At 44.3% G+C, this 24,402-nt stretch overlaps 1 protein-coding gene across 1 annotated transcript; it reads left to right on the plus strand.

The window, feature by feature from the left end:
- The first annotated feature begins 15,631 nt into the window (after window positions 1-15,631).
- CEBPG (CCAAT enhancer binding protein gamma) lies at window positions 15,632-22,707 on the plus strand. Its single transcript, XM_065848543.2, has 2 exons — window positions 15,632-15,829; window positions 20,594-22,707. Exon 2 carries the CDS (start codon window positions 20,701-20,703, stop codon window positions 21,151-21,153), a length of 453 nt encoding a protein of 150 aa, XP_065704615.1. The 5' UTR covers window positions 15,632-15,829; window positions 20,594-20,700; the 3' UTR covers window positions 21,154-22,707.
- The last annotated feature ends 1,695 nt before the right edge of the window (window positions 22,708-24,402 follow it).

Consider the following 24,402-nt stretch of genomic DNA (forward strand, 5'->3'; position numbering starts at 1 on the left):
ACCACCGCGCAGCCGGGTCTTAGCGCCCTGGCAGGGCAGAGCCGCCCGCCCTCCCGCGGGAGCCGCCGTGGGGAGACTGGTCCGCACGCCCCGGCTCCCCGCCGACGCCCCGAACTCAGCGGGCACAGGGAGCTGGGCTGCGGCGGCCGAGGAGGCTCCGCGCTGGTAAGAGGCCCGAGGAAACAGCGCGGGGACTTCGCGCCCTCCCTGCCCGGGGCCGCTCAGCGGGGCAGGGCGGCCAAAGGCGGCTGGTACATTTCCACCGCCTGCTCCCACCCCTGCGCCGAGCGCTCCGACTCAGCGACTCGCCGGCCGCGCTACAGAGAAAGTCTCAAAGTTCACCATCATCACCCGCGCGTACTTGCAAATATTTGGCCAGTCGGGAATATTCGCCCCGCCGTGTTTGCCTGCGGGACCCAAGGCGCTGCTTTACCCGCGGAGCCCGGCCCCGAGCGGCGCTAGGGCCCGTTCGGGGACGGCGCCCGGCGGGCAGGGGCGGAGACCTCGAGGGGTAGCGGCGGATCCCCGGCCCCGCTCTGCTCGGTGGTGATCGGCCGGGGACCGCCCTGCCCTCTTCTGCGCTTATTGTCGATCTGTTAAGCCCGGCGGAGATGCCCTCCTGGGACGGCACAGCCCGAGCTCCCAGGCGGCAGCCCGGTGCGGGTCACTCCCGGCGCCGGGGGCTTTCGCCGTACGCAGGAAGGGTTGGATAAGCGCGCGGGTCTCCTCTTTCACTCCCGCACGAATCAAACAGGTAAATTTAATTATAGATTTCCCCAAATGCACACACCGCAATCTTGACCAGTGTTGGACGCGAACCGACTCCGGACGTTTACCCGAGATGACCCGGCAGCAGCCAGGTAACCCGGGCGGGTGCCCGGCCCCGCGGCGCAGCCTCCCTGCAGACCCTGCTTCCCTTCCCAGCCTCCGTTTTCCGTCGGCTTCGGAGAAAGCAATCGATGTTCCCGCACGGCGGGACCAGAGAGAAGAGCCGCCTGCCTCAGCCGCCGCGGCTCCTCTCCCAGGGCAGCAGGGTATGTTCCTGCAGCAGCTCCTGTGCAAAGCCACAGCCTTCCTAGGAGCTCCCTTCAGCTCGGGGCGGTGAGGATGCACATTATTTCCTCCTCCTGCGATCCCTCGCAGTCTGCAGAGCAGATGTATCTGTCCTCCCCTCCACACCTCCCAAGGTGCATTTTAGGAAGCCCCAACCAGTATTTAGCTCTGCTGGTTCAGAAGGTCCCCTTGAAACTGGCACAGAGAGAGGACGAGTCAAAGCCATTGGAGCAGGTGCTGGCCTGAAAATTGCTGCAAGAAAATCTGCAGAGAGAAGGATTCAAACAGTGATGGCTGGAGAAAAATATTGCTGTAATTTTTAGTCCTGGATGTTGTAGTAAACTAAAAGCTTGTGACAGTAAATTCCTTGCTCAGAAAGGATTTGACAGATTCCTTGCAATTAAAAATAATTGACAAAGTCTTAGGGAACAGTACAGTGTACCAGGAACCCATGTTTTTGTATCACACAGTGCACATGTGAACCTCTGTTTCATGAGCAAAAGCAGGGACAGTAGAGAGTTGGCTTTCGCACTCTAGTATCCTCTTGGGAGAATGGATTCTGTAATTACAGCAGGGAGATGTTAATTTACATACTACAGAACATACGTTTTACCTTTCACTATCAGCAGAAAAAAAAAAATCAATCCTCAATTATTTTATATACAATGTTTTCTAAAATTATACATGTTGGCTTCAACGCAGGAGTGGTGCCTCAAAGGGGTGTTTCCGTGGTCCATGGGGAGGTGTAGCACTGCCTAGACAACCAAAACACTGGTAAGAACTCCCAACAAAGTCCTGATGCAGAGGGAATGCCTCAAGTCTGTGACAAAAGCAAGTTTTGGATGCTTCAGATGCTTCAGAGTGAAATCTTCCTGACTGCATCCAACTGTCCAAATTCTGCTTGTTCTACTCAAGTGAACCCATTCCCAGAAAAAGGACAAAGCCAGTGCTGGACTTTTTCCTTCCTGGGAGAAATATAATCTGAAACAGTAGCTGGTGAGCAGTTTACACTTGGAGCTTTCAAAGAGCTTTATCTAACTCTGAAGTTGGCAAAAACAGGAATAGGCCATACACGTTGAAAATAAAAGGTCAGTGCTGCATCAAACAGCACAAGCGTATAACTTTGTCATTTAATAACAATACATACGCCTCTGAAGTCTTAAAACACTCTCGCATTTTATAATCATTCCGAAATTAAGGCCTAACCACATATTAAAAGAAATTCAAAGTAAATCAGAAAGTTTAGGATCAGATTCCATTCCTAATTACTGTAATTAACGAACAAGTCCCCACAATTTAAGGACTGGTTTGCTCAGTATTTTTTTTTACATAGAACCCTTTTATCTAAGTTAAGAACTTATAAATAATCTCTTTTTACACAAAAAACATAAATTCATGTTCAAATTGTTTTAATATGGTATTAAATGAGGTTCCCAGACTTGGACAAATAAGACGAGTCTTTGTCTTTTCACTGTCCTTCTTTGAAGGCGAATGTAAGGTTTAGCTGATCATTCCTCATACAAGCACAAATGCTTTTTTTCTGTATTCATATCAACAGTGACTTTTACCAACTATTTCAAACCTAATGTCAAGAGAAAACTTTTGTTCTCTTTGCTTCAGTTACATGTGCCAGGGAGTTAATTTAACTGAAAGAGGAAGGATGTGTGTTGCAGAGCATGGATCCTTGAAGCATAGTGGCTGTGAACTCTTGAGGGTGCTATTCTTCCATCTCAAAGCAGATCTCGCTGGCTAGGAGCTCTGGGAGGACGGGAGAAGTGCTCTGCAACGACAAACAGCACCAAAACTCTATACAAAGTCAGCTGCGCTGGTTTTTGCTAGTAGGGAAAGAAACCGAACAGAAAAACATAATTGTGGAGGAATGTGAGTATCTGCTTTACAGAAGTGAATTTTGTGCCTGTTAAGAGTTTTTAATTGCCCTGGAACACTGAAGTCTCTTCATTTCACCTGAACTTGACTCCCGTGCTTTTTCTCAGGCCTTTGACTCCCATGGGCTGCAAAATAGGTCACCTGGCTACAGGATCCAGGCTGGCTTGATAGGCTGCCTGGGCAGTACAGCGCTCTGCTTTCTGATCCAACAGTTCGGAAATACCTACAGAACATGACATGTGGCAGCCCCATTAAGAATCAGAGTGCTGTTACACATTTATTTTACTACCTCATTAAACTAGAATATCTCATTGCTACCAATAAAGCTCTAGAATGTCTCATCTGCACAGAAAACTTCTTGGGGTGAATGTCAGCATGGGTCAACCTCTCCTCTCTTCCACCTGCAGAAGGGGTGCTGGGGAGGAGACAGATTTGGCTAGGGCAGGGGTGGGGACCTTGGAGCGGAAAGGACAGTACAGCTGTCCTGGGAGTGACAAGGAGACATTATCCTCAGCTGGGTACAGTGCTGTGCCCTGTGTGCATCAGGATTGTAGGCAGGGATGGAGCAGCAGTAGTTTCCTATGTGAATAAAGAGCTTGCAATCTACCATCTTACTTGTTGTGGTGTCTTTAAACACAAACTTCTTCCCTCTCATGTGTTTACTGCTCCAGGGAGGGGAAACATGATACTGCACATAAAAGCTGCACACAACACACAAGTTTTCAAAGGAAAAGGCTTTATGTGCCGGAGTCTTGGAGGTGGGAAGATCAGTATGCAGCATGGTATGACAAGTCAACTAGGACCTTCCCTTCAGCTGAGAATGGCAGCTGGTAACTGATTGCCATATTTGATGTGTGGTTTGGTCCCATGATAGATGATTTAATGACTTATAATTACAGCTTTTTTCCTTTGGAGAAACACTGTTCAGAACTCCAAGGTTAACCACCTCAAATCCATGCTATCTTCCTCTTCCCGTTTTGTATCATTCCTCTTGTCTTCAGGGTCTCTATGACCATGTCCTCAACCTTTGCTGTCCTTGTGCGCTGCTGACTTCTGGCTCCTCTCCTGAGAGCTCAGTCCTTTGCAATTACCCAGCTAGCTTACTGGGAGCATCTTTTCATTTCCATTTGCCTGATTACTGCTCACCTCCATTCAAATGGGGCTCATAAACCAATCTGTTTCCAACTTGGCACCTGTAATCATGTACAATCAGTTATTCCGTTGCTCAATATTTGGCCTATCCACAGATCATGTATTTTCTAGTCTTCTACTCTTCTTTCACACCTGAACTGAATTTCCAATCTTCTGCCTACCTTACAAATTTGTTACAAGGATCAAAATTAAACTAAAGAGTAAGAATATGGTAAGAAGTTACATTCTGTGGTATAGTATGGATATGAAAGCCTCATGCTGTCATTCCACAAGTGAACACATTGCTGCATCCATGGCAGACTTCAGCGGGATGAGACCTGCACAAGGTGTCTCGCAGAACTCAAGGGTCTGGTGGGCTTTTTATATTTCTCTTACATTGAAGTTCTTGTGTGATTCACAAGACAGATAATGGAATAGCCTCCAGTAGCTCGTAGTTTTTGATTCCCAGCGGCAAGTATTCAATGCTCAAAGAATCCATGGAATTAAGGATTAAGACCTAGAAATGTGAAGGCAATACACCTTTGCTGCAACCCTTCCTTTATTGATGTCATAAAGCGTTTGACTGGAGTGGCAGAAAGGTTTGGGGCCACATTTGACTCGTATTTTAAAATGTCAGGTTTTATAACTGTTGACTCTATACTTATAGAAAGTACTTTTACTGCTCAGTGTGGATGCTGTTTTGTATCTGAAAATTTGACCTTCCTGTTGAGCTAAACTCAGCTTTCTCTAATTATCCCATTGCTAGCCCAGGGATTACTGGCATGAGTAATCTAAGCAGACGTTGGCCTACTAAGTGAAAAATGTCAAAGGCAGCGAGAAGGAAGGGAGTCACAAGGAAGGTCCACAATGTTCTTAGAGTCAGTCAGTGACATCACCAATGAAACCAAACTGTGACCAAAGCAATCACCAGCATCGGGGAACAACAGGCACGCAGAGGAAGGAAGCAAGTCAGAGGCAGTCTCAGCTTGAAAATGATTGCAGTTTTATTATCAGTTTCAAGCTAATTATAGCAATACTTCAGACATCAGAAATTTTCTGACTCTCCTAAGAATAACCACTGCACAAACACGAGACTTAAGAGGAGCTGGCATACAGTGCTGGAGTTCCCACCTGGAGCACGTTGACCCTGCCACAGAGTGATTTCACCTCAAGACTGAGCAGGCAGCAGGCTGATGGGGCAGCACCGGCGCTCTGGCAACCACTGGCGGGTGACTTGAGGAATGGCCCTTCATTCCCTGCAGGAATTCCAAAGGTCACTTGCAAACATCCAGCGAAAGGACCCGGCACTCCTGCCTGCTGAGGTAACACCTATTCTGCCTTCTAAGCCTTTATAGAAAGAGAGGTTGCACAGTAATGTTCAGCATGCCAGTTCTGTTCATAAAAATAACGAGATATTACTCACCACTGCATGAGTTCCGCAAGACCTTTGCATTTAAATTTCTGTTCAAACTGGAATCTTACACTTTACATAAAACATGACTTTATCTTAAGTGCAATAAGAGTTAATCACAAACCAGGTGAGTCTAACGCTCAGTAAGTTTTTCCTGAAAGGATCGTAGTCCCATAAGAATCTGAAAAATAAGTTGGGAGGTTACAAGGACAGTTCAAAGTTTTAGAGGAAACAGGCCTCACTACCTCAAGTTCTGATGCTTGGAACAAAACACTCCTTCTGCTTGGATTTTAAAGGCAGCTGACAGCTGAGCTGCAGAGTGCTTTAAATAAATACTATCAGAATTCATATGAATAAAATCAGAAGACTTCTTTTGAAGGAAGTAATAATATTTTCCATTCATTTTATGGAAGCAGAAAGATGATATTTTGTTTGCAATAGTATTCCAGAAAGGAAAAAGGCAATGACAGTGTTAGGCTGTTTGCAAGACATTTTGGTACCTAAATCCTCATAAAGCAATGCTGAAAAGGCACTCTGCTTCAGCTGGGAGGTACCAACAATTTTTTTGTGACTTATATGGCTATATAGTTAATAGTGGAGCTAAGTATCATTCAACAAGAGCCTAGGGCTGAGAAGTTTCTAATTCCAAACAAAAAGTCCTTGCAAAGTACTTGTGTTTCTAAGTTAAAAAAAAAAAAAAAAAAGAGCCAGCTATGAATTGGGTTCCCACACCACAAAAGGGCCTATTTTTTTCCCTTCTGCTGCTGTAAATAAAGATAGGAAATGTGAATATGTTTTTGGAGCCTAAATTATTAACTCTGAATGATTCTTTCAGGCCTAAACAATTAAACCAGATGGTGGTTTTATGCAAATTATGTGAATACATCAATATGAGCATAAATCCTACATTCCCTAGCAAATCCCAACATTCTATTAATGGGGAATATGAACAGTAAGAACTGCTCGCATTTAGGAAATAAATATGGTAAATATAACACGATGTGAAATTTAACATGGCAAAGTAAAATTTCCTTTCAGAAAATAGCTCCTATATTCTTTCAAAGCAGGCAAAAATATCCAGATCTTTAATTACATGAGTTGCACAGTTCTAAAAAGAATTCATGCAACATGTTTAAGCGTTGGGTGCTACAGTACTGGATTTTATTTACTAAAACGTATGGTTTTAAAAGAAAGAGAATGATTTTAAAACCTCCATGCCACAGAACCCATAGCATGCTGAGGATAAATCCATGCTGGTTGTCTGCAGTCTGACACACAGCTGCCAAAAGAGAGGGACAGAAAAGTGTAACTCAGCACAAAACTGTGTTGCTCCCTGTCAGAGAAACACTTGCTGACAGTAACCACAGCCGACGCAGCCAATTACTTAGGTTGGAAAAGTCAGTATTTTCCATTAAAAAGGGGTTATTCCACACTAGCATGAATGTTCTGAGGCCTTTTAGTAAGGCCTAGTAGATGGAAGTATTAATATAACTAAGTGCAGGGCTTATGGATCATTTACATGTACATCATCAAGAGATCATTTGCATCCATGGTAGGGTCTAAGCCACATAGGACTTACTTTTCTCCTTCATTAATAAACTAAAATAAACATCACTTACCCACCTCAGCACGTCATTGATAAAAGTCTGAGGCTCCCATTTCCTTCTTTTTTATGGAAGTGCAAGACACTGTGGGTCTCCTAACTATAGCTGCTCCTTGTAGAAAGCTGTGCGAGCTGAGCTGCTGATTCCACTGGATATGCAAAAATTGATGCCTGTATCTTTTGGAAGACAATCAAACCCTAAATACCTGTGTACCTATTATGAAAAAAAAAGCTAAACATTCAAAATGTGGGAAATGCTGCAGATGGAGCTCAGATCTCCTGACAGAACTACAAATTCAACCCTCAGGAAGCCAGACATTGCTCCAGTGCCCCTTGCCTATTTGTTTCAGTGGGCTCAGAGCTATTCAGTCAAATCTCTCTTGCAGCACTGAAATACCTTGAAGTCCTTGGATCTACATGTTTTGGTTCAGGGCTAAAAATAAATCTGTCTGATGGTAGAGCATCGGAACATGTGATACATGAAATTTTTAAGCCTACTGAAAATTGCTCCAGAAATCTATTTTAAAACACTCAGAAAGAAACTAAAAGCATGCACGCTCTTCAGTTTTCCCATAGCTCAGCTACCGATGCTACTGTAGCATGAAGTATCTGAGGGCTCTCTGTGAATTCTCACTAAGCTTACAGCCACAAGGTAGTGTGCCTTCACATGATGAAAGCCAAAGCCATAGAGACTGTTTCAGAATATGCTGTAGTGTTCTCTCTTCATGCCATACACTAGTGTTGAATAAATGTCCCTACATTAAAACAGCATTCAACATGAAATATTTTGTTACATGTTTTTGTGTTTAAGGCACTGGCATTTGTGCCCAAGGCTCTCTAGTTATTTATGGCACCAGCGTAGCACAACATCTCACATTAGCTGGCTAGCAGTAAGGTAGCGTCTCATGGCTGCAGTTCTCTGGCACTGGCTGCCTCAGTGTATATTTCTGCCTGGAGTACAAATACAGCTGTGTGCAGCCCTCTTGTCTTCATTTTATTCATAGGAAGGAAAAGACCAGCCTGTGTGCTACATTCCTCAGTTTTATCCAACCTGCCGAGTCCCTTAATGTTCAAGAGGAAACACAGGAGGGAAAAGAGGACATGAGGTGAAGGTACACATAAACAACGTATTTCGAAGAATTTAATTTCCTGGTAACAAAGTCCTTTTCTCCAACTGCTAAACCACTTTTCCATCAGGACTGTGGGCGACTTCAAAGCAACACCCGTACTCCCTGGAGGAGGGCCTCAAAAACCTTGACAAACGATTGTGACTTTTACCACATTTATTTGCGCTTTGAAGGTTTCCACAATTGTGTACACCTTGGTAAAGTCCTCTTTGGAATGCGTATGTTCAGCAAATATTTGGTACACAGAGAAACAATCTTCAGGGAAGCCACTGCGCTTTGTAGGGTAAGTCTCAGTCTCTGTCAAGTGGCTGCTGGCATTATATCAATGGCCAGGGCACATGCACGACTGGGAGTCTATGAGAGCAGATTCAATACGTTTAGAAGTGTTCTGTGTTCCCATCAACTTTTCCTTTGCATGTTACTCTTTTTTTGTCCCATATTTTTGCAGACAGGTTGTTCCCCTCAAAGTCACCAACATCAACTTTGTTTCAATATTGCTGATTCTGAATTCTTTCCTTGGGCTAAATTCCTGATAATTTCAATTGGTGTCTTAATTGTCTAAGAACTTCTGACTAAATAAATAATTCCTGATGCAGGAAAACCCCACATGATAGCTAAACAACTCAGAATGAGGAGAGTTTCCTCTGTACAGAGATGTGCCGATTTGGTTTTTAAGGCCAGTGAGGTACAGAAACATGACCTCAAAGGACATGCTAGTGATGGAGGGAGCATAAAGCTTCTCCTGACTATCAGAGGGAAATCTCATCTAGTTACTGCTAAGAGAGAAAATCAGATGAGCTCTTCTCCAGTGACAACGTTGTCCCTGAGACACGCTACCAAAGTGGCTTTTTCTACACATTTGGCTGCAGTGTTTATATTCAATAGAAACCTAACACTAGATTGTGTCTGGCAAATTTGCTATGACAGAGATATTCAGGTGCCTGCAAGTGTAAGTTTAATTGCTTTGCTCTGCTGGGAGTCTGCAGTATGTTAGAAGGCATGCAGAGCCAAAGAGCAGAGGGCTGTGCCCCTCTCTTTCTTTGGAATTTGCTTCTATTTCAGAAGGCAGAAAAAGAAAAAAAACAGTTAACTCACCAAATGCAGAGAATCACCTTTCTGGAAGGAGATGGCACCGTTGAGGTAAGTACTTCTTTTCTGTTGGGGACAAGAGATGGACTTTACTTGCCCGATGAAAGTACCACTGTCACTGATAATATAGTACAAAATTCTCCTAGATGTTAGTAGCAGGAGGTCAATGACAGTCATGCTGTAACTGCCTATATACCTTCTCAAATTGTCCTCCCACATATTTTGTATGATCCAGGAATAAATAACCCATTTTATATTCACTTCTATGAACAGAAGTGAAGCAGAGTAAACAGTCAGGTGGACTATCCCCTGCCAGCTGACAAACTCTCGGTTTCTTTTTTCTTTTCAAGTGGCTGTTTATTGAGCTTGTGATGGTATTTCAGAGGTCATATAGGTTGCAGGGAATAATAAAGCCATTGATAAGAATGAAGTTTGTGTCCTTATTCTCCCAACACCATGAGAATGAAGAAGAAAGAGACATATGATCTTCCGATCCCTAACATTCTGTGATATGCCTCTCCAATTTCACTGCTTTTCTGGAAGGGTATTTATTTTAGGCTTCTGTTCTGAAGAACCATTTTGAAGTCTGGATAAAATTCATCCCTAAAACTATTTACTCTTCTTGATATCATATGAATAAGGTAAGTTCTTCACTAGAGTATACTCCGTGACAAATAATGCCCTAGTAATTATGGGTGGGGATTTTCATGTGGTGACTGATGATGCCTTGGAAAAGAGCCATGGTGCTGTGCTTTCAGGAGCTAAGCTATCTAAATCCTTGCAGACCTCGTTTATGCTTTTGGGAATATAGGACAGGTGTGGCAGTTACTAAACCTGGATACTTGAGAATTCACCTCTTATTCCCAGGTGTGGGCCATTAATTCTCGCCCAGACTTGTTCAGTTCTAACAAGTCTCTTTTGAACCAGATTTCATATGTGCACATATACACACACAATACATAGCATTTTCCTTTCAATCCATTTATCCACTTCGTTTTTGCCCATTTTTAGCTATGCAGCCTCCCCTTACCTAACATTTTACATACACATGGCAATAAACCCCAATATTGATCAGTGGCAGTCTACAAATCCCTGGCACATTCTGTGCATACCAGAAAACTCACAGTTTGCAATTTATTTAGCACAATTACTGAAGAAGCCAAGCCCCAGTGAAATTCACAACAATGGCTATACCAATTTTGATTGGATCACTAGACGTCAGAGCAAAGCCAGAGAACACTCACACACAGATTGATAAAAACAGTTAAATCCCATAAAAGAACTGTAAAGGAACAGTTCCAGAAATCTGAATACTTTGGGGTAATATGACACACCTAAAGCCTTCTCCCAGACCAGACATTCTTCAGGGACACACCTGAGATTTTCAAACTCAAATACCTATAAGAAAGCTTCCAATACCATATTCTGATGTTTCTATAGAATGTGAGAGAAAGTAACACCAGCTGCTTCACTCACTTTGAAGGGACTTGTGGCAACTGCACACTAATGAATTACCTGGTCATCTTTTTATTACTTAAAACACGTTGGTCACCTAAGCAGTCCTCTGGAATAGCGTGAAGAGAGGGGATGATACAGTTATATGTTAAATTTTGAAAAAGCAGACATTTTTGTGACAGTATTTTTATGTGCAGAATGTTGTCAGAAGACGACAAAGGATTACTCAGGGTAATGAGATGGCCTTGTACCTCCAAATCCCTCAAGAGACCACTGCTGTAGTGGTACGCTTCCCAGATCAAAGTACCATCTTGTGAAATGAAACATTGGTATTGGAGAACTTGAGCTGGTTTGACTTGAAGCACAAATTCCTGACAGCACGAGGGATAAGCACAGGCTGGGTAAGAGTTTCGCTAAAAATAAATCTATCATCAATAAGTATTTTGTAGCTGTGAAAGAGAAGCCTCTGCTCTGTGACTGTTAATAACCTGGCCTACTAACCAGAATAACATACAAAAAAATGAACCTTGCAAAAATGGGCACATCTTTACCTGTGCAGCTGGCTAATTCTAAAAGTGCTAGCTAAAAGTTTCTGATTAAAAACTTCTACTTCCTGATAATGGCATGAAATGAAAATACGTCAACTAAGGAATTAAATCTCAGGGCAAAACGAATGCAGATTCTGCCCAGATTATACCGGTTCATCAGCCATAAAGTACCAATCTCCCAATTAAAACTGTAGAGGAAATGGGAACAGCTGTAGCTGGAGAGAAGCGTGGCACGTAACACCTATGTGAGTGACAGCTTGGGTTTCTAATAAAAAAACCCCATCAATATACTGGTTTTCTCAGACACTGTAAGATTTCTGTGTTAGCCTGATTCATTCTGCTATGTGGGGAGCCAACAGCTGGCTATATTGGGTCTTCCTTGATTTGAGAAACATTCCCTTTATTGTGCCCATGTAATTGAGTTGATTTCTTTTCAGAAATCAGTATGAGTAACTCTAGATATCTGGATTACTTTAATATTTTGATATTCTGCAAGTAAGAGAAGCAGTACTGGAAGATCCAGAACTAGAAACTGGAAATACTTAGTTGCAAGACTTATGAGCTGCATAGAGAGAAAGAACAAAGGCACTGGATTTTTCCTGTAAATGAACTCCAGGCAGTGTTACAATAAAATGGATGTTTGCTATTAGAACAGAATGGCTCCTTTCTTTACTTAGTATTTTCTAGAACAAAAGTTCTGTAACTTTCCAAGGCTATAGTGAATCCATGGTTGAATCAGAAGTGCAATCCTGAAATAGCAGTCAGCACTAAGCAATGCTTCCTCTCCTTTCTCTTCACCTATCCAAGTTATATCTGACAAATCATCTATTTATAGACAAGTTTATATTATTCAACTTATCAAATCAGATTAAGGAGCACTCAGAAATGCTGTGCTTAACATGTGGAAGCTTTTTCAAACAAATGGACAAAGGTATTGATAACACTTTTTCTCTCTGAATTTCACTTTTTTTGAAATACAGCTTTTTGAAATATAGCCAGATTCCTGATAAATGAAATTTAGCAACGCTTCCGCTTTCTGAAGCTTTTATAACCTCAGCTCTGCAAAATTTACATTTCTAACAATAAGATTTTGATCTCGGTGCAGGTCTGTCCTAAATGCAGAAAACACTCCTTGTAATACCAAAATGCAAGAGCTATTAAGAGAAGGGAGGTTTGCAATAATAAGATTAGGGAAAACCTCTATTACAGACTTTGTATTTCTGGAATATCCCTGAAAGAATGTCATCTGCTTGTTGATCATAAGGAATGCAATAATATTCAAGAGAGTCTTTTTGTCTGGTTTTAAACAAATCTAGGTTGAGAGATGTCAAGGTTTAAGAGAAGAGAGGTAGCAGTTACCAAAAAAAGCTTTTATTTCATTGCAATTCAGGGAATTTGCCCTCAAATACATTAACAAAGTTTATATCACAGACTTGAATTGTGTGTTTTTACCTAGGGGACCTGTTTATTTTCACTTGTAAAATATGTATACAAATACATATATTTTCCTCTCTTCTAAATCACTGGAAAGGAAATGACTGATTCTACCAGAATTCAAAGGTATGGATGTTAGACCAGAAGGGAAACCTACACAGTAGCATCATGTGTAAAAACTAAACCTTTAAAAGAAATGTGCAAGTCTGCAGTAAAATTCCAGTGACGGTTTATCCGTGAGGGAAATGGAGGCAAAGAATTGAATACTTACAGAAAACAAACAAACCAACCCTTTTTTGAAGCGTACACTGCCATTCAGTATGTTTGTATGGTCTTTATTTTAGGACGAAGTAAAAATTGCCCAGGAAGCTAGAGGTAACAAGCATTAGCACTGGAATCAGACACAACAGAAATGATTCGAACAACAACAAAATATTTTTCATGCTGTAAGGGGAAGGCTGCAGAGAACTTCTTAAATGTTTTTGTAAATGTTAAGGGAACATATTGAGTGGGTAATAAACAGGGACATTTACTCCAACAGGCTCCCCTCCCCTTTATACCTTCTGCCTCCAATTCCTGCAGATAGTTCCTATTTCTTCAATAGCCTTTCTGCCCCTAACTGTGATTCGCTGTAGAATACCTGAATATGGTGAATACCTGTGTAATTTTTCTCAAGGACTTAAGTGTTTAAAGAATCATGAGACTGGATTATGCATGTGAAAATGAGAAACTACCACTATATTATCTATAGTTGTATAAGTAGACTGCTGCTACAGGAACACATTCAGAATCAGAGCGAAAAAGGACTCCGTCCCCACAGGGACCAGCCTGCTTGCAACACCTGACTCCAGAGCTACTGCACAGCTCATGTAACTTGTAAATAAACAGGTAAAGTGTGTATTTCAATGCCACATCTCAAAAGCTGTTGCCCATATATTTCTGTGATTACTTCTTAGATTGCTTCCATCTTATTATATTTTTACTGTAATACTGTGGGGAAAAAGATAATCCTACAAACACTAAAATACAGTGTGTGATGGTTTTCCTGTAAGCAGACACAACACTAACAAAATGCTGGAGTGTTTTATGTGCATGGAATTATGCATGGGCTTTAATATCTAAAATAATCTGACTCTATGCAAGTAAATTGGTCTACATTTTATTTTCTTCAGCTTTCTTTGATCAGAATTAATGGATAGTTGTAAAGTGCTCTAAAATCCTAGGAAAGCACCCTTACTTAACTATTGTGAGCAGAGGATAATGTTTAATCCTTACCTGGAATTTTGCTCTCGTTATAGATGGATGAGTCATGTCACAGAAAATATAACAGATGCAACTGAGAAACAGATGAACATCAGTGATGTTAAAGCAAATACTTTCCTGACCTACCAGGAAACAGTATCTTCATGGTAATGAACCAAGTAAAACTGTTTGCCCAGGCTAATCCTCAGAATTCTTCTACAAACGCGGTTTATTTTCCATAGGGCTTTACAAAAACAACAACATCAGCCAGCCATAAATATGGCAAATACAAACAATTGTATCTGTTACTAAACTCTGCAACTGTGTTTACAAATCTGCTTCTTCTCAATTCTTTTGCAGGCATAAACCATTTCCCAAGCAGGTCTATGGGTTATACCTGAAGTAGCAAACAAATTGGTACTTTTTCCCCCCTGCATTTAAACAAAACCAACTTTTTCCACTGTCTGCACACTTAAACTTATTCAAAACTGCTTACCTTATAAACCGTTGATTTTCAGAACTGCCCACTGTAAATATGCACATCAATGCACCGAAGCGCCTATTTCCCATTTGAAGAGCTACCGACACATCCTGTGCACATACAACTTCAGAGATGTGAGCATATTCATTTTTATGCCGCTCTGGTTTAGGCAGAGTTCAGGAGATGTGGACCAGTGTGTGGAAAACATTAAAGGCCAACATTTCCTTTCTACAAAAAGTGAAGTGTAACAACAAATATATACCAATAAAATGGTATGTGATGTTTCTGTGACATTTAACTCTATCATCTAGATATTTCATGATCTGCTTGTGTTTAGCCTTTTTTTTCAAGAGGTTTTAAAAGGAAAAACGAACTAATATCCTATGAAATGTAGGGATTTGCAACTATTTCTCTTGTCAAGAGAGCAGTTAGTATTTTTGATATCTCTGGTGTTCCTTCCTTCCTCTGTATCATCCTAGAGAGGCAAACCAGACAGCGGCTAGATGGAAATACACTGCCAGGTGTTAATTAACAGCCCAGGAACAATTACGAGATGCTCATCAGTACAGAAACACAACGCTATCTACTGGGATGCCCGCGGGGCACGGGCCAATTTCGTTCCAGCTCCCCCCGCAGCCACGCAGCCCCCGGGGAACGCCAGGCTGGCTTCTCGCTCAGTGCGGCTCCGGGATGAGATCCCGCGCTGCCGGTGAGGGGCGGTCACCGGGAAACACGCCAACGGCTCCTCCCGCTCAGGCTGCGGGCAGGAGGGGCGCGGGGCCCGGCTCGAGGCAGCCTCGGCTCCCGGCCCCGGGGGCGGAGGCAGCCGCCCGATCCCCACAGGCCGCGGGGGACACGGCCGCCGCGCTCCCTCTGCCGCCAGCCGAGAAAGGAGGGGAGGCCTCGCGACGCCTCTCGCACCCCTCTGCCGTGCGAGAGGGTGGAAGATGGCGCCCGCAGGCTGGGCCGCGCCGGGGACACGCGTGCCTGTGCAGCGAGTTTTCCCCCACCCCGGCTGCAACAGCACGAAAGCAGAAACCCGGGGGAGGCGGTGACAACCCTCCGGGCTCCCGCCGCGGCGGGCGGAGCGGGCGGGACGAGGCGCAGCCCCGCGGGACACACACCGTCCCCACGGAAAAACCCGTACCACAACATGACCTCGCCCTTTAAGCGTCCCGGCGGCCTGATTGGCCGCGCCGGCTGCCAATCCGGGCGGCTATTGCATCATCCGGGCGGCCGACTGGCTGGCGATTGGCGAGGGGGTGGGCGGAGCGGGCGGGTGTCGCAATCGCCGCTCGCCCGCGCTCCGCACTGTAACGAACGAGGCTCGGGCCGGCCCGGCCCCTCCCGCCGCCGCCACCGCCACAGGTAAGCGCGGCCCGCGGGGGCCGGCGGTCCGGGGCGCGGGGGGGTCCGGGGGGCAGCGCCGGGCCGGCCCGAGCCCGCCCTCCCTCCTCCCGCCGTGTCGCGGCGAGTGCCCCGGCGGGCGCCGCGCATGGGAGCGCATGATGCAATCGGCGGGCGGCCCCGGCTCCCCTCCCCCGGTGAAGTCACGGCTTGGCAGCGCCGGGCACCCCCGCGCCCCGCACGGCTGGGGGAGGAGGAGCAGCGCGGCCGAGCGGCCCCCGGGCTGCGGTCCGCCGGGGAGGGCGGTGGCGTCGCCGCCACAGGCCCGCGGGGGCGGGGCGGGCCGGGCCCGGTCCTTGCGGTGGCTCCGGCGCGGCCCGGGGAGCGCGGCCAGGCCGGGGCGCCTCCGGGTGCTTTGGGCGGCGGGGCCGGGCGGTCCTTGCGGCTCGTCCTCCGGCCCGGCAAGACGCGGCCGGTACCGAGCGGGCCCGGCCCCGGGAAGGGTCCGCGGGCGGGTTTAACCCCGCTGGTGCCGCTCGCCCCGCTCCGGGCGCTGGCCTGGGCCGCGACCCAGCGCCGTGTTTAACACTCCCTGTTCTTCTCTTCCAGCTTCTCAAGGGAGTTTTGAATGTCTTGACAAATCTTTCTGGTTCCCAACAGATTTTTATAGCTCCAGGCGCAACTTTCAAAACAGATCTGTCACGGAGAGCTTGACGTTGGTTTTAGCTCTGACATCTGGTGGGAAACAGTCATTAAGACAACTCAATACTCCCGGCAGTGGTTATAACACCTCTTCAGAACATATAAAACTGCGTATTTTGTAAACACTTTTGAGATTTAAGGAATTATTTCATCTTTAGAAATAGCCACCTTCATTATATTTCAAAAGACAGAGTCAAATTGATACTTTGCCACCTGTTTGGGATTGTTTCTGACTCTGTCATCAATGCTGCTAGACTGCAATTAAAATACATACTTTGGATGTTCTGAGCATGTTTTTTTTTTAAGGATGTTGGAGGGTGCTTTTCTTGTAAGGCGTATGGAAAAAAAATTGAGATTCTGAGAAAAATATGGAAAAGTGGGGACATAAGCTCTGGTAACAGATTAGAGCTACCTAGTCTAAAAAAAGTTGCCTGGCCTTCAGTATGTGAGAGTTACCATCAGCTCTCGACAAGTTGTCTGTGAGAGTGTCAGCAAACACAGGAGTGGGGCTTCCCCATGGGCAGCAAACGTACGCCTGGAGTTCTGTGCTGTCATTCTTTGTGTGGGGTGACCTGGACTGAGAGTCAGATCCTACTGGGGTATTCCTACTGAAGTCAAAGAGAAGGGAGGCCAGCTATCGGTGTTCAGATTGGGACTCATTTTGCCATAGACGGCTGAGTGGATTTGTTCAATAAAGTCATCCTCATTAATGATCAGAATCAACAGTCACATCTCAAAAAAGAAGCAGAGAGAAGTGCTTTGTATTTTTTGCTGCTAAATAAAAATACTGGTTTAATTAACGAATTAAAACACTTTTTTTTTTTTTTTTTGCCAGAACAAACGTTTGGAAGGGTTTCTTTTTGTTTGTTTGTTTTATTGGTGAAAGCAAAGATAATAAAGGCCTTGATTTGCTTGGGAGTCTCTGGTCCCTGAGGAGTGCTGTCAGCTGGTAAGAACCATCTCTCTGCCTCAGAGGACACCTTTGAGTAACTGGCTCTTCTGTTGCAGTGGGTGGCCAGCTGGTGTCCTGGGTGGCCAGTTGGTGGCCCAAGGAAAGACCAAGGCAGTTCTAACTGGCCACTGGAAACACTACCATGTGCTGGGTGGAACCAGCCTAGGGCTGTCACTGAGCCCAAGCAAATGAGCAGCTTTATGGGAACAAGATGCTCAGAACTCATCTGGCTCTCGGAGGAGCTGCCTCCTGCTGTGCCGAGGCTATTGCCCATTTGCAGCAAACCAACCTGTTTGCGGAGAAGGGCAGAGTAGCTGGATTTGTGTGACATGGTGCCTGAGAAACAAGCTCTGAGACCCATCTGCCTCCCCACCCTCGTGGCCTCCCAATTAGTGTCCTTCACCTCACCCTTCTTCAGAGCCCCTTCTGTATTTCTCATACTTGCTGCCTTTCCATCTCGCAGTGTTCCCTGAAGGATGCTCCACAGCAGCTATCCAGGAGATCCTTCCCTCTAGTTCTGTTGAAGAACTGACAATTGGTGATAGGGAACCAGCCTCCCAATAACTTGGGAGAAAAATTAGTTTCAAGTCTCAAGGGTTGTCACACCTGGTTACCTGTGATGCAGTACAGTTAGTGCCACTTGCTTTGCATAAATATTAGTTGGAACAGGACAGGAATCCAGGTGTGTCATCTCACGTAAGAGTTCCGATCATCAAGCCAGAGTTTGTTTCACTCAAGAAATAGTTACTTGATAGAAAACGGATGAATTCTAGTGGGATGGAATTGAGGGAGATCTGTTCTAGCAGAGCTAGAACGCTCGCTTGAGAGGTGTGACACTGGTTCATCTGCTTTGCTCATATCCACAGACTGCCCAACTAAAATATTCCATTAAATTTCAGTTTAATGGAACAAATAATTTCTCCTTTGAACTACAGGGGAATCTGATAGAGAGCTGAAGGGAATGTTAAAGCAATATTAAATAGTTTCAGTAGCATAGAGTAATAGCACATGGAACCTCGTGATGTGAAGAAACTTGTCACATGTCAGGTGGGGTGCTTTCGCGGGCAAGAGACACCCCTTTCTCTGTAGTATCTACCTCACAAGGTACAAAAAGCAGATAATGAAAATGGTATAGGTTACTTAACTGGGGTGTCCAGGTGAAGTTAGCAAGTACTGTAATGTGTTGGAATAGAGGAGACAGAGGAGCGTTCTGACCTTGAAAAGATGCCAAAAATTAGTGGAAAAATTCAGTTGTCAGAGGTGATCTAACAGAGCTATATACTTCTAGAGGGCTACAGAAATCCTGGATTTAAAAATAAAGCTGAGTCAAAGCCAGTATCTGCTCCAAGAGGAACATAGACTTGCATCTTGACAGCTACTGCAACTGGCCCTGCCAGTCTGCTGTTTGTGCACAGTGACATCTTATTAGTTGTATATTCAGTTTAACTGCTGAACCAAATTGCTTATTCAGTCAGTATCTAAGACTTAAATATGGTTTGCAGAAGTTGCTTTAAGAGTTGAAACCAGAAAAATACTAATTATAAAAATTAGGCATGTATGTATATAGTTTCACCTGTATGGATGTCAAAAAGAGTTGATGGGTCTCTTTCTGCTCTGAAATAGGAAAATGAAAAGATTTCTTGATAGGATAAGGGTGGGTGTACTCACACTTCTTCACTTGTTATAAGTGAGAAGACTTCTCAGTGACAGAGAATGTTAATTTTGAGTAACATTCAAGCCAAACTTACAGGCTTTTCTGTGAATTTTACTGAACTACACTCTGCAGCTGCATCTTGTTCTGGCTCCCTCATTGTGGAAGAAAATTTGCAATTGATCTGGACAGTAGGATTTTAACCTTTTTAATGATACTCTAGCAGAAGGTAAAACAGCAACTCGGACTGCTGAGAAAAACAAACAAGAACAGTAAACAGCTGATGAACCGGTCAGTTTACAATGACCAGTGACAGCAGCAGCAGCTGGTTTAAGAACATCTCACCACATCCACTCATTTGACTGATCACTGGGTACTTTTAATTGGAGCCGCAGGTAGGCATTTCAGGAACTCATAGCAACCCTGTTGCCATTCCTTCTTCCAAAGTTCTCTCCCAGACGTGTAGGAGGTCATGCCATGAGATGGGAAAAGAAGGGGCAGGGCCTTGCCGGGGCCATGTCCCTGCAGCAGCTGTGCCAGAGCCCTCTGTGCCACCACCAGGGTCAGGAGCGCGCTGACCTGAGTCAGGTGAGGGGTGTCCTGTTCGCCAGGCCTCTGTCTGTCTGCTGCACAGGAGCGTGGACAAGGACCGGTGCAGCAGCTACAGCAGGGGACCTATTTTGTGGACATGTCAGCTCTGGCTGCTGTGTTCTTATGGGTGACAACAGTCCTGTCTTTGCTGTGTGGTGGTTCTCCCATCGCCATCACCCTGTGTTCCTTTCCCACTGGCTCCTTACAGTACCAGTACAGGGTTAGCTTGTTGTACTTTGCTTGTGCTCGAAGGGGTTCCGTTAATGCCACTCAGTCACAGCCTTCACAGAACACCACCCTTTTCCACAGATTGTTTTTTTTCCACTCAGTACTAGTGAGAGCTTAAAAGTCATCAATTTGGACATCATCTTCAAAAGCAAGTGCTGTAAGATGATTGAGGAAAGGTGGACAGTCTGAGCACCCTCGCTCCAGAAGAAAGAGACCAGGGAGGAAATCGTGCATACACCCAGAGGGATGGCCTGAAGAGGACAAGGATCAAGTACTCCTGTTGGTCAAGAGTCAGGCTGTTAATAGGTTTAAGCTGCAGAAGGAAAACTCCAGTCTAAAAATTAAGAAAATTATATAACTGGAGAAAAAGTTAGACAGTGGAACCTGTTGCCAAGACAGAGGTTGTGAAACTGGAGATATTCAAGGCTAGGCTAGACACCCATCCATCAGGGCCAGTTAACAATGCAAACAGCTTGACTAGATGACCCAGTAACAGTCCCTTCCAATACAAATACATTCAAGAGGCTTCTGAAATGTAGTTGGCAGCTTGTCCACTTACAGCACAGTTGTGATTTGTTATTGCCAGATGTACCATCAGTGCCCTATGCTAAAGCAAGTCATGTATAAGATTTAATAGCTTTGTTTTTTTTTCCCCTACTAGGTTCACCTTGCCCTTAATTCATGTGAAGACCTGTTGGAAACACCTAGAAACATAACGGTTTTCAGTCTCCTCATAAATTCTGTTGTGTCCAGGAAGAGCCTGTCCAAATGAGCAAGACATCCCAACAGAACACCGCTACAGATGCGAACGGAGTAAGCGTGATTCACACCCAAGCACACACCAGTGGTTTGCAGCAGGTTCCCCAGCTGGTGCCTGTTAGTCCTGGTGGAGGAGGCAAAGCTGTGCCTCCGAGCAAACAGGGAAAGAAAAATTCCTTTGTGGATAGAAACAGTGATGAGTATCGTCAGCGCAGAGAGCGAAACAACATGGCAGTGAAAAAGAGCCGGTTAAAAAGCAAGCAGAAAGCGCAAGACACGTTGCAGAGGGTCAACCAGCTCAAAGAAGAAAATGAACGTTTAGAGGCAAAAATTAAGCTCCTGACCAAGGAGCTGAGCGTACTGAAAGACTTGTTCCTTGAGCACGCACACAATCTTGCAGACAATGTGCAACCTGTTGGCACTGAAACCACCACAACAAATCCAGAAAACAATGGACAGTAGACACTGTTGCAACCTTATGAAATGAACTCTGGAGGTGCAGCTTGTCTGCAACGCCCATGCAGTAACCAAGCAAAAACTGTGTTCTTTTAACCATCACTTTGTGGAGATATTCTTTTTGGGTTTAACACTGAATATTTGATACAATTAAACCAGAAACTTTGGGTATTTGTTTTAAATATTTTTCTTCTCTAAAAGATTTATCTAATAAATGCAGATCTCAGTTCATAGCCAACAAGGAGCTTAGTATTAGGGAAATAGCATTTTCACAGAAGTGTTCACTTACCTTCTTATAGTTTGCATAATGGGAGGAATCCAGCAGGATGGTTCACTGTAGTCAGAAACTCATAATTGGATAAAATGTCTTTTAAATACCTTTTAGTGTATTTAAGCCCTTTTTTTCCTCCATTATATATTACAAAACTGCAAAGGCCATGGTGGGGGGGGGTCCTTGCTTTCCTGTTAGTTGGACTACTTTAAATCTGTAGAGCAAGTCCTGTAAAGCACCACTTAGGTCTCTCTTGTCCAGTTATAGTTAATGGGGAGGGGGTAGTAATTGTGAGCTGGGATGCTTAGTGATGTTTTCTAGAAAAATAGCAAATACTATACAGGCAGTTGACTTCAAATGGCAAAGGAGTCTGAAGCATCTTGTACAAGAGGCGAAGCAGCACACTGACAAAGCCTTTTAAGCCTGTGTTCACATGGCTCACATAGGGACTGGGGCCTCCTAAGAACAAGATTTTGGTTTTCAGAAAATGTCAAAATGCTACCATAAAACTGCTCTGCAAAACTGCATTCTTGCTGGGGTGCAGGTATCAGGGAGAACAAAATGTGCAGCTTGGTTAAGCGATGAAAAGGGTAAGACAGCGTCTGTTCAGCCAGAGTGTGTGGATCATTGCTCATTGATGTTCAGCTCAATTTTCATGGCTGTTCAGATTTGCAGTCAAGATCTTCTAGTGATTTTAAAAATAAATGGCCCTAGTTTGAATAACTGATTCAGTGGAATTTCTATAGCCATCATACAGTTGTGTGAAGGAGTATCTTCAGTCTTGTTTTATTTTCATAAAGTTTAGCAACTTTTTAAATGCTAGTGCTAAGTCTTTGCCATGATCTATAATGCAGTGGTATGTACTATATTGAGGATTTAAACAAAAGTAAAGCAGGATCTTTGATGTAACCTTAATTTATTTTCATTTTTAAGTATTTCATTGATGGTATGGTTGTGTTACATGTAACCAGTGTGTCTGGCTGCTGAATTATTACACTGTCCTAACTTCCCTCCTACACTACCTTTTTACATAGATTATTTTGTAGGATGCTTGTTTGCCTTGTATCTGTACTTAGGAAGAGAACTTGGATATTATCTCTATGAAGATGCTGTTAGAAAATGAAACCTTGCAAAGTTCTTTTTGAATTTAAACTTTTAATACATGTGGAAAACTTTTATGGATTGTTTTGGATTATGGTAGGCTTTTTACAAAGATATGTTTTTTTGGTTCTAGCTGCAGCTTAAGTAGGTAGGGTTGAAATATCAGAATAAAAAAACTTTTGCTTCTACAGCTGGCCTCATTTTTCCTGTCCTTTTCCTATGTCCCTCAAATGCAGAGGTGCCCGCTTCAAGCAGCTACCTCTGAGAAATCAGTGCAACAGTCTTCATTCATGCCTTCCATTCTGGCTTTTACTTAATGCAAAGAACTGGAAACTCATTACAGTTTTGGCTGAGTTCCTGATTTAATGACAACAACAACAAAATTGAAGACTGAAAATGTACTGCCATTAAAGGCAGGGGACACACACACACCACCAAAACCTAGAAGGAAAAAGGATGACATAAAAGCGTCTCATCTGTTTGCTGTGCACCTACACTGGTGCAAAAGGCAGGAACCGGTCTCTTCCCTCGCTGGCTGTGCTGGGACTGCGTGGCCCTGCTGTCCGGCAGCTGGTTTGCCAGGCTGATGCAGGGTCCTCCCCTGACAATCGGAACAGGGGCTCCAAATCTCTGGTATTTGTTTCTGAGTTTGGTTAAAATTATTCCTTTTATCTCTTTGAGCAACACTAAGACTGTTTTGGATGCTTTGAGAGTGAACTCTCCACCTGTTAGTCCTGACAGCTCCAATTCCACTTCCTTCTTGTTTAAAACAAAACCACAGAGTTATGAAAAGTCATTTGCACAATGACGTTTCTGGCTTAGCAGTCTCCGTGCTTGCTTTGTTTGCCTAGGAAAGCATGTAGGCTTTGATATGTGAAGCCATGGATTGAAGATTACAACGAATCACTATTTTAAATCCAGCCTCAGTGAGAGTTTGCGTTCAAGAAGGGTGTTAGTCTGTTACTGTAAGCCCCCTCTTGCCAAAATCCCTGTCTCAGAGCCCCGAGGAGCGCAGGCAGAGGCGAAGCTTTCCCTGTCTGCCCAGGCTGTGCCACAGCAAAACACCTCATTGTCACCCCCCAGTGCAAGGCACAGGAGAACACCCATACCCGGGTGACTTGGACGATTCTCCTGGAGTAAACACACATCTACACAAGAAAATTTCAGTGTTGTCAACTATAGTCTGTAACAATACAGTGCCTGTCACTACACGAAGGCACGTTACAGCACTGTACACTTCACCAGGAAACCTTATTCCCATTTTCTCACTGTACCTCTAAGAGAAGGTGTCTACTGCAGCCTCCACAAGCACTGGGAGGCTCTACCACCCTAACCCTGTAGCTCCAGCAGCGTAATTGGTGGGGCAGATAATCCAGACTGTGTCCAACCCCGGGAGCTGAAGCACTTTAAATGTATCGGCTCTGAAGTGCTCAGACCTTTCTAAACGCACAAACTTGCTTAACGTAACACACTCCATTACTTTGGTGCAGCTCTATCCAAGAGTGTTTGCACCAAGGGAAAAAGGCACCTGGGAAAACACAATAGCTCACAGCCAAAAATATCCTAATGTAGTCAAAAAGGAAGTTTGCCGTCACCTGTATTTCCCTCCACTGATACATTTTAAGTGTATTAAATATCACTTTGCTTTTTTTAAAAAAGCCCCCACAGATGCTAATTTAGAAAAAAAGTTCTAATCCATTTTTTAAGTGGGTAAAAATTATAACAATTACAGAACGGACTTCTGGAAGGAAGGATGACATTCACAGTCAGTGAGTTCACAGGCCTGTTTATGAAGAAAAATGGGAGACGACGCACCATCCCAAACCGAAACGCATCCATGTGTCAGACAAGCAAAACAACAGGGAAGCTGGTTACGTGAGCGA

Source organism: Patagioenas fasciata, chromosome 13, assembly GCF_037038585.1.
Source record: "Patagioenas fasciata isolate bPatFas1 chromosome 13, bPatFas1.hap1, whole genome shotgun sequence".
Taxonomy (NCBI): domain Eukaryota; kingdom Metazoa; phylum Chordata; class Aves; order Columbiformes; family Columbidae; genus Patagioenas; species Patagioenas fasciata.